The sequence below is a fragment of the Lactuca serriola genome, chromosome 3 (genome assembly GCF_051521515.1).
Source record: "Lactuca serriola cultivar US96UC23 chromosome 3, Lser_US96UC23_V15, whole genome shotgun sequence".
NCBI classification, from domain to species: Eukaryota; Viridiplantae; Streptophyta; class Magnoliopsida; order Asterales; family Asteraceae; genus Lactuca; species Lactuca serriola.
Genome location: NC_136410.1, coordinates 220586964 through 220598599, shown reverse-complemented (window position 1 = coordinate 220598599; position 11636 = coordinate 220586964). Strand labels below are relative to the sequence as shown.

At 36.4% G+C, this 11636-nt stretch overlaps 1 protein-coding gene across 1 annotated transcript; it reads right to left on the bottom strand.

Moving 5' to 3' along the window:
* Window positions 1-670: 670 nt before the first annotated feature.
* Window positions 671-2071, bottom strand: LOC145093602 (peroxidase 7-like). The gene is made up of 3 exons (XM_079031792.1): window positions 1766-2071; window positions 1350-1692; window positions 671-1276 (listed from the first exon to the last, which is right to left on the bottom strand). Exons 1-3 carry the CDS (start codon window positions 2036-2038, stop codon window positions 873-875), a joined length of 1020 nt encoding a protein of 339 aa, XP_078887918.1. The 5' UTR covers window positions 2039-2071; the 3' UTR covers window positions 671-872.
* Between the last annotated feature and the right edge of the window lie 9565 nt (window positions 2072-11636).

Below are 11636 nucleotides of genomic sequence, written 5' to 3'. Positions count from 1 at the left end.
TATTTGCGGCGACCCAATTGAGACGACATGTCGTCCCTAATATCTTTAGGGGCGACAACCTTGACTATTTGCGACGCATTTTCTCGTCCCTAATTAAAGGTGCCTTTTCTTGTTGTGAATGTGAATTTGTATTTTATGCAATTTTATTACAACATTTTATGTCATTTTATTATTGCATTTTAGCAGCATTTAAAAAAAACAATGCATTAGCGAACGAGGCAAATTATCAGCAACAAGTAGCACCGAAGACGTACAGTTCCAGCGACGAACGTTATGCCTTTGATCGTTAATACTGGCGACTATGACTATTGACGGTGACATGTATTATCGGCAACAGAATTAATACCAACTACAACGACATATAGGGCTTTAGTGATGAATGGATTATTAGTGGCTACTTAACAGCAACACCATTTCGCAGGTAATATCTTTAGCGATGATTTTTAGGGTCTTAATTTACCGGCAATAAATATCGCCGGTAACTTTTTTTTTTTTTTTTTGGTAATGCCGCTTCCTTCTAAACCCCTAACAAAACGGACAATGGCAGCCACATTGTTTTATTATTGAATCATATTATTGTTTTTATCTTCGATCCAGATCAAGAAATTAATAATTAATATTGAAAACATTTATATAAGAACGAACTTGTGTTAGAGTATAGAAATAAAGATTTCACACAGGAAGTAATTTGTCATTACATCAAAACAAATATAATCATTTCATTTAACAAATTAGAAAATAAATATCAATTCGATGTTTATAAACCTTGGCACCAGCAAAAAAAATGGAAAAAACAACAAAAAAGCAACGCATCCTCTCTCATTCGTAACGATAGATAATATTCTATGCATGCTGGTGTTGTTCCAAGCATGTTAATAGTTGACGACATTGCATTTGACCCGGATTTCACCATGATCTTGAGATGTGAAGTCAAGAATATTTGCAAGCTTCACCATGGATACACTGAATTGGTTGGAGAAAAGGGAAGAATCGAAAGACAAAGCATCAGCAATCGGTTTAGTCCTTGAATCTCCATAAAGCAATTGGTCCGTAGACAATAGCCCCATCTTCTTCTTAAGATTTTGATAGTACTGCGTGTCGAATTTATGTGGGGTCGTAGCATCAAGATACACATCTTCAGAAGCCCATCGACATTTTCTCCTTAAGTAGTTCAAATACTGAGGATCGATTGATGGGTCTGGTTTCTTTGTTCCTTTGTAGTCGTAGAGCCTATATTGCACTGATTCACATTTACTCCTTCCTATCGTATGTGCACCTACAAACCAAAGAACAACCGTAAGTAATGACATTACTTTAAGTCAACCGTCTTGAAACCTAATTAATAGTACCTGACAGGACAACCAAATCAAGAACATTCAAACCCTTGGACTGAAAAAACTCGATAAGATTGGTAATACTTTCACGACCCATGGGGACCTTTGCAGCTTCCTTCGCTAGGGAAACTCGACCATCTTTCCTCCCAAAAGGAATTGTCCAAAAAGGTCCACCAGCTAGAACAGTGGCATCTCTAGCAGCTGCCGTCAAGATGTCAGCACAAGAGACGGTTTTAGGGCATTTCTTCTCAACTGCCGCTTTGATGTCGTTGATCACTTCGAACCCTCGTAACGACTTGCTAACATTCGCCGACTTTTCACTTCCTTTATGGTCCAGAAGTATCGACGCATCACATCCCTATACAAAAACAACGTAAATACATGGTACCAAAAAATATTACTAAGTAATCAAAATTGAGATATTTACTTACCCTAACCGCACAATCGTGAAAATGAAGTCTCATGAGACTAGGAGCAAGAGTTGGGTCCTTCTTAACCCATTCCTTAACTTTCCTATAGATGATGCCTTCAACCCCTCTACAACTGTGTTGATACAAAGAGTAGGAAAGATCGTCCTCGAAAGAGGAGATGTCTGGTAGCCTTGGTACTTTGAGAGGATGCAACAGCGATGGAAGGTTGGAGGCTGAAGCTGACAGGAAAAACACGATCGCCAAGAAGGAGAGAACAGTAGCACCAGTCTTCATGGTTGCCGCTTACGTTGAGATAGATCAGTCGCTATGTATTGTGTTATATATACCGGTTGATAAAATGTTACGTGAAGCCCACCATTCCCATTCTGCCATCAACGTGCTAACATGAAATCCTTTAAATAATAAGGTTACCCTTTGGTTCGATGTTGCAGTCGAGTCTGACTTCGCAACTGAATAATGTTATATTTCGTTTTATATTAAAAAAAAATCATAACATTCTAAATTGATGTAATCGTGTATTTTCTTACTTATGGAGTTATAAAAAATATTTAGAATAAAATCTATGAAAGTCAAAACGTTTGTGATAAAGATTATGGTATCGTATTTACACATTTTTGTTATAATATTTAACAAAGAGACAAGTCAATCTTTTGATTGGAATAAAAAAACAAAGAATAATTTTAAAAGTAGATTAAGGGGGTGTTTGGATAGGAAAAAAAGAGGTGCTGTTTATTCCCACAATAAGCTAACTTTGAGTATTTTGCTAAAATCCAACTTATTAAGCTAAATAAGCTAATTTTAATAAGCATCTCTCCCCATGCTTATTGCTTATTGTTTATTCCCACCACAAATAAGCTAATAAGCTAATCCAAACACCCCTTAAATTGTGTTTTTCTAAAAAAGTTAAAGAAAAGATTGAAATTAAGGGTGTTTGTGGTGTAGTTTAGAGTCAAAATTGTAAAATACGTATATGCTGTTTGAGTTTATTGGAAACCACAAACCGTACTGCGAAAGTTTTAAACTGTGTTTTGCGGTGCGGTTTTGATGCAAACAATTTATGTGGTTTGCGTTCGGTTTGACCTGTTTGATAAGCTGTTTGTTTTTATACCTTTTTCACATTTAAAAATAATTGAAGGTATGATATACTCCAATTTTAGTTTGCTAATTGACACAATACATTGCAAATTGTATAAGTTGCAAGAATTTAATTTAAACTCGGTATTAAAACCTTCAATTTGTATTGATTTATTTAGTAGTATAACAGCATTTGAGTTATGCCGTATAAGATCATAAAAAAGGCTAAGTGGATTTAAGGACAAATTCAAAAAGACTTATAATGTTTATGAGTCATAAGGCTACATGGTATGAGAGGTTTTTATGTGTTTTTGTTTCTGTGACCTCAATGGCATGATAATGTTTGGAACACCACCCTAGGGTAATGTTATTGTAACATCCCAAAAAATCAAGGTAAAGTTTTTGTTTTTAAATTCCAAACAAAAACAAAATTGTTTTACAAACATAGTTTCCAAAAGTAATAATCACGAATCAGAGTATCCCAAAATAAAAAATCATAAAAATCAGAAAGATGAGCACGATCATGCATTTGCTTTCCACCGGTCATCTTAAGTACCTGACACATAAAACTTAAACCGTAAGTCAAAGTTTAGTGAGTCCCCCAAAGTACCACACACAACCAATGTAGATAACAACATGCATATATAAGCCTTCAGCCTGAATGGACCACTTCGTAGGGCCTACAACCTATCAGTACTGCTCTCTTAGCCTTCAGCCTCAGTGGACCGCCTCGCAGGCCTTCAGTCGATCCGGACCGCGTCGGGTGTCTTAGCCTTCAGCACAAAGCAAGACCTCCTCAACCTAACAAACCATAACATTTCAAATATACAATAACAATCAATAACCAGCAACACATATAATCATACAGATCTACAAATCTAATGCATACTCAGTGAACACATGTAGTTATACAGATCTACCAATGTAGCACATACTTAGCATAATAACAATACAATATACAAGGACATAAAATCCAGTGGGCTGACCTTGGTACCTTCAACCCACAAGTATAGTGAGGAAGATTAACCTCACAGCCCGAAAAGATAGCTGAACAGTTCACAACTCCAACTACTGACTCTACAAGTCACCAATACAACAAACAATGACTTAGTCTCAAACTACTATTCAAAATACCCAAAATGCCCCTAAGTCACTTTTGTCAAACCCCAAGTCAAAGTCATATTCAACAAGTCAAAAAGGTCAAGGGAAGATCAATTGGCTGAGTACCATCCACATACTCAACTGTTACGCTGGGCATAAACGTAAACCACTCAAAACTATGGGCCTCTAAAGTAGTACACAAAGTGTACCCATTGGTACGCCCAACATACTACGTCTGAATCCAATGTTCATAATAAGAGCTCATTCCTTATGGCTAGACAAAGCCTAAAAGCTAAAACCCTAACTCAATGATCCATTAAGACATCACGACTCTTGCATGGAAGGAATAGAAGGGCCAATACCACATATTTATGGTTCCTAACACCTAAAAACGTCTGAAAGGATAACTCTTTTGTTATGAGTAATCCATACTCATGAACACTAAGCTTATGGGACCAAAATAAACATAGACACAAGGCTAACAAGATCTAATCAATTAACTCATGAAGTTTCATACTTTATACCTTCAAAAGATGCTTGAGGGAGAAACACTTACGGATCCAAAATGCTTTGAGCTTCTAAGATGATTTTCTCTCCTTCTTTTTCCTTCAAGAACAACAAAAACAAACATTGAGGCTCAAAGATGATCACAAAATGGATTTAGGTTTGTAAGGGACAAAGTGGGCAATGGAGGCTGATGAAAGAAGGAGTCTCAATGAGATAATTAGGGTCAAAAATGGAAATTACATAGATGAAGGTGTTACAATTCCCCTACCCCCACTTGAATTAGACTTCTTCCTCGCAGTCTGATGCTACAAATAAATCAGGGTAGTGCTCTCGCATATCTGCCTCGGGTTTCCACATCCATCCGGAACCTTTTCGATGCTGCCACTGGACCTTGACTAAAGATACCACCTTGCTGCGCAAGGCCTTCGTCTTCCCATCCAAAATAAACACTGGTTTCTTAACATAGTTCATGCGATCATCAACCGGAATATCATCCAAAGGCGCCATTATTGAATCATCAGCCACACACTTTCGAAGCTGAGAAACATGGAATGTGTTGTGAATCTAGCTAAGTTCCTCAAGCAAATCGAACCGATAGGTTACTCTGCCAACCCTGAAAAACACTCGAAACAACCCAATATATTGGGGCCCCAACTCGCCCCTCTTCCTAAAGCTTATCACACCTTTCCATGGTGATACCTTCAGTAAAAGCATGTCGCCAACCTACAACTCCAACTCGGATCGGCGTTTGTCCGCATAACTCTTCTACCGACTCTGGACTATCTGCAACCTCTACCTGATCTGTTGAATAAGCTTTGTCATCTAAAGAACTACTTGTTGGATTAGGTGTCTAAGCCCATAACTATAATTGGTATGTACTTGACCCAAGATTAGCATGGTCCATTTCGCGTTTCATATCACTAAGACAACTTGATAGGATGGATATTTGAGTAAGAGGTTATTTATGATTTACTAATATATTATAAGTATAATATTTATTTGAGAAATCATATAATTTAATTAGTATTGATCAAGAATTAATTTGAAATTAATTTAGTGATCAAAAGAGACTAATTAAATTAATGGGGCTAATTGTGTGAATTAGTGAAACATATGGATTAGGCTATTGATCCATAATGGACTAAGTTTATGTAAGAATCCATAAAGAGTTAGTCCACATGAGTTACGGATCATAAGCCTATGTGTATGGATTAGGGTTTACCCATGACCCTTATAATCCAACATTATATATATGTTGTCCCATAGCCTAAAATGTGACACTAGTGTTCTTGGAGTCCATATAGCCGATTTTGTGCCTAGTAACCTCTCTCTCAAGTACTCCATTTGTTCATAATGTGTTGTGAACCGTATGAGGCATCACACTTGGGGTGCTAAGTTCTTAAAGGCCAAAATTCAACAAGCTACAATAAGAGGTAATCTTCTAACTCAATTTTATGATTCATATGCCAAATTGTATGCTAGTTGTAGGCTTCATGCTTTGGAAATTTTTATTGCATGTATAACTAGAGAAAACTTAGATCCAAAAGTTGCATTATGTCAAATTTGTAAAAGATAAAATTATGATTATTTTATTGGTTTTAAAATTTGATCTAAATGGTTTTAGGAATTACAAAACTGGCCTTTATGTTTTGGAACTCAAAAGATTTTTATGGAGTTACAAATCTTGTCATCAAGTTTGGAACTCAAAATATTTTCAAGAGTTACAAAACTTTCACTCAAGTTTTGAAAGTTGAAAAGTCACATTTATGGAATATTGAAAAGTTTTCAAAACGTTCAACTCTTGGGTTCATAACTTAATAAATTAATTAAATAATTTTAATTTTAAATTTTTATATTTTGAACCTTGATGATTTTCTTTTGAATAGTTCAAGTTAACTCTTATGGATTGTATTAAATTAATTAAAGTGTTTAATTAAAAGAGAAGATTAATAAATCCATAATAATAACATGGTTTAATATTAATTAAATTAAGAGTATAATTTATTAATAGATTAAATCATCTAGTATTTTAAAAGTATAAAATACACCCTTATACTATATAAAATTATAAGTTTAATAATTATATATATATGTATAAGTAAAAGGTCAGTCTTACCGTTAGTAGGCCTCATTCATGAAGTTGGTCTATAAGGGGGGGGGGGTATAAGGATACTGCCCCTAAAATGGTGGTTTGATGGGTGTCCACTCTTACCCACCGTTTCCTTAACTGGTGGAGGGTTGTTAGCCGAACGGGTAGGATAGGACATTAATTCTCATTAAAAGTATAATGATAATTATAAAGTAACTAAATGTTTTATAAAATTCCCAATCTTAGTTACTTTAGGAAAAAAATTGGTGCTAATCCATGAAATTGCACTTTGCACCTTGCCAAGTCGTTAGTGGAGCGTGTGTGGTTAACCGACACACTAACTTGGACTAGTAAGAGTGGCAAAGGGTAGCTCGTAGTTTGTCATATATCAATGGAGCATGTGTGGTTAACCGACACAATGATTAGGTGATAAATGACTTCGAGAGTACGGAGCTAATTTGCATGGTTATTCACACCTTGTTTGTGATCCTCGGTATCCAATCACAAACTTGAAGGGAATAATCGAGATTAAACATGCCATTGAAAAGTTCAATGAATCTTAAAAGATCTAGGAGTTTCATTTAAAACTAAATTTGTTTAAAAGTTTCGTTGTCATGGTGGAATTGGTAAATCATCATTTACCTACCGACAAATAGTTTACACTTGGATTACGACATCCCTCTTCCGAATTGTAAATTATTGTGTTGGGTCCTAGCCATAATAATTTATTTGGGTCTTATATTAAGGACTTAAATAAACTAAACTTGAATTTCTCCCTTGTAGATGTCTAGTTCGGACAAATATGGTCTTCCCGAATCTTTTGGAAAAAGCTTTCCTCATGAAGATGATGTTCCCATAAATCATACTTCACTTCCTTCACCTCCTCCAATAATTCCCCCCTAACCCACATGTTCGAAGACTTGAAAAGTTCAAGGTCACTCAAACCCTATTGGCTAGCAAACACCAAGATGGAAGGTCTGTGTGTGCACATGTCTTAGAGATGAAGTCACACATTAACAAGATGTGAATGTTAGGAGTCGTTGTGTTGATGCAGTTGGCTGTTGACTTGGTTCTTCAGTCACTTCCCGAGTCATATAGTCAGTTTGTTAAAGACTACTATATGACAGACCGCGACGTGACCCTTATTGATCTCACATATTTGCTAATTGTTGTTGAATCAACAATGATTTTGCACACTGGTAATGCAAATTTGGTTGGAAGATCTAACTCCTAAACATCCATGGACATTGACAATGGAAACATTGGATGTCTAGAAAAGTCTTCTCTTCCCAACGGAAAAGGATTGGCCATGGTCAAACCATTTGACCTAATGGTAAAGAGAAAGACTAAGTCTGAGATTGTCCCGTGTGACATTCCAAAAGAATTTGTTTGTTTCTACTACCAAGAGAAGGGGAATTGTTGCGAAGCTGCCGTATCTACCTGAAAGACCACAAGGATGGTAAATTCAGAGTGTATGACTCTGCTACAAGTAAGTCCACTATCTAACTCTATTAAGTTACTATTTGGAGATTCTTAATACATCATGTAATGTAATTATATTTTGATGTTTTGTAGAATCGAAGAAAAGAAAGGAAGCTTAAAGGAAGAGTAAGCAGAATTTGATCATGAAGAGATGGATTTTGATCGCATGATTCGATGATCGGATTTGAGCTACTGCTTAGGAGTTATGATATATTGCTTAGAAATATGTTGTAATATAGTTTTCATTTGTAATTGCATAGTAAGGAAAAGTTTTTCCGCATTTTATAAACAAATAATTTTTTTTTAAAATTTTTATCTTATTTTATATTTCCTTGCAATGGCATTTGTGAAAATTGATGTTTGTATGTTTCTATTGTTAGCAATGTTGAAAATGGATTTGATTCTTTTGTTTGTGGTAGTGTTAGAAATTTACCAAATAAGGAAAGATTCTCATCAACCAAATTTCAATCGGACAAAAATTTGGAATCACGCAACTTGTATTGTATGATGAATGAGAATCTTCATCTTTGGGAAATTAAGACTAATTGCTTGTTCACATGTATATGTGAGTCAAGTAAAGGACTAAGGGATTGGCTACACTTGGTTGTGTACTGGATACAGTCCACCACAAAGAACGATAAGACTATTCCTCATGATATACTAAAAGCTTAGTGAATATGATTATACTTACAAGATTAAGTATAATTCTCAATCATTGAAAAAGTTTCAATGTATAGCAGAACGAATAATAAGAATCAATTAGGCAGAAAGATAAAAGTTTCTCCAAACTTATTGTTGTAAGTTCTGAATAGTTTAGACACACATATGAGCTTTCTAATAAAAGGTGTATGAGCTTAGATAAAGGCTTATCGAAACATTTAGTATCATAAATATGAACTTTGGTAAGAAAGTCAATAAGTATTGATTTATAGATGTCCAATTGATTTCTGGGTACATGTCAAAGCAAGTGGGAGTATAAGTGTTATGCTAGTAACAAAATAATTGTTATGCTAGTGGGAGCATAATTATTATGGTAAGTGTTGCGAGTTAGCAGTACTATTTATAGGAAACAAATTTCTAATTTGCAAAATTGCAAAGGTTGAAAAGTTGTTTTGCTATAGTAAGGGAGAGGATACTTATACCTTATTTCGAATCTAAAAGTCTAGATTGAAGTATTAATCAAACTTAGTCATGGATATATGAATACCATGTTGAAATATTTCAACATTGGAAATTCTATATATGAAAATATTATAGCAAAAGACTGGTCAAGTATCATGTCTTTATGTAAGACATTATGAATCGTGTCTCATATGCTTCGGATATAGGATCGATTACATATGTTGTAATATTCACGTGTTTTAATTTTCCAAATGCCTAGGGCATTTAGAGGGCAAAAGGACTGGAACCGGATATGACAAAAGTGGTTAAACAATTGTCAAGGACAATCTAAGGTTCGCTAAGGATTGGTTGGTTAAAGACAGTTGGAAGTATAGTAATGAATGGACCATATTGACATTATTATAAATAGACATGATTCTTTTTATAATGAGTTGTAATATTGCATATATGGAAATGTTTCCATAATGGGAGATGGATATTAAGAATATATTCATGCAAGAAAGATGTTTAAAGGAATGTACTTCGAATTTGAGACTTCGCTTCCTTGGAATTGTCTTGCTTTCAATCTCCAAAGGAATACTTTGTAATCTCGTTGGCAAAGTCTCTGTGACTTTTGTACCTCGACATTACAAAAGGATCATTGCATGATAGTGGCAAGAATTTGGTGTTCTTACGCTAAGGATTTGGAATTGTGAATTGAGTATGATTGAAATGTTTTCAATTGATCTATTTCACAAAGTAAGGACCATAGGTAAACATAGTGTGCATGCTTAGAGCATGGGATAAGTGTGGTTTTAATTCAAGCATTAAGTTGATTAATCGAAACATTATAAAATGAATTATGTGTAATTAATATGGTGATTAAATAAAAGATGTTTTATTTATATTCAAAAGTTTTGAGACCATATTGGATTCGATTATTCTTGTGTTTCACTTTGCATGTTTTTGACTTCCCGAATAATAAGATTATTCAAACCATCCACAGTCGATCATACTTTGGAAGTAGGTATTAAGGCAAGACTGTCATGAATCTGACTATAGATTATCTAGTGTAACAGCCCGGAATTTCAGGTATTGTTATATTTATGATTTTGGGTGTTTTAAGAGGGGACTCGGCGAGTTGGAGCCTAGACTTGCCGAGTAGGATCGCGGATCTAATCGCGGGTTCGCGACTGGACTCGACGAGTCCGGATATGGACTCGGCGAGTCTGCGCTGTTTAGCGAAAACCCTAACCGTTCAGGTTTGGGACGTATATGAGGGACCTTATGGCCGTCATTGTTCACCCTAGCCCTCTGAGAGAAACCCTAATTCGATTGTGAGCATCTGGAGCAAGGTAGAAGACCATTGTTGATTTTGGAAGTATTGTCTTGCAAGGAAGAGGAGGCTCGGTTAAGGGAACAACAAGAGAAGCCACGTTCTGAGGATTGGGGACACAGAGAGCACGTTATTCAGGTAATATTTCGAGTTGCATTCTTCTATGTTGATGTGTATATGGATTTAGAGTTATTGAACCCTTTTGTGGCTAGATTGAATGTTACCTTAGTCCCCCAAACGATTGGAACCTTGTATTGGGATCTTTGGAAGTCCAGAATGTCCCATGCCTGAGCATTTCGGAAATCAATGGAGGTTTTGGATTGGAATCCTTATGCATTAGGTCAAAATGTAAATTATGAGTCATGGGGTGTATTATGAGCACCGAAATGAGGACCTTACGTGATGAATCAGTCTAGGAAGGCCAGACCTATGAATGGTCGGAGCAGTTCTGACCTTAGAAAGCAGTTTGAGCGGTTGCATGGCATGGACTCGCCGAGTCCGATGAACAGACTCGGCGAGTAGCTTGAAGATTAACTGGGACTCGTCGAGTTGTTCTTCAGACTCGGCGAGTTGAGTCGGGGTGGCCCCGAGATTCTTCCAGGAGAAACTCGTCGAGTCAAGGAGGATACTCGACGAGTAGAAAGGGAATCTTAGAGAATTGGTGAGGACGTCTAGACTCGCCGAGTCGCCCTAGCACTCGCCGAGTCAGGTCAAGTTGACCGTTGACCGTTGACCAGAGTTGACCCATGTTTGACCTCTTAGGGACAGTCAAACTTAGAAGATAAAAGTGTTAATAAGAGATGTATGATGTTATAGGGAGATTGTAGCTCGGCGGATCGAGTACGAGTGACTTCAGGATTTGCTAGCTTTCGACATTCACGAGGTGAGTCTTCTCACTATACTGTAACCGGAAGGATTTGACTGTGTGACCGGAAGGTCGGATATGATATGTGATATATGTGCTATATGTGATAAGTTAATTGTTATGCGTGCTATGTATGTTTATGTGGGCCGGAAGGCAATATGTTTATATGCGCCGGAAGGCAATATGTTATGGACCGGAAGGCGATTATGTTATGGGCCGGAAGGCGTTGTGTTGTGGACCGGAAGGTCGGCGTGGGTAGGACCGGAAGGTTTACCCAGCAGGGACGAAAGTCCCCTGAGACACATGGACCGGAAGG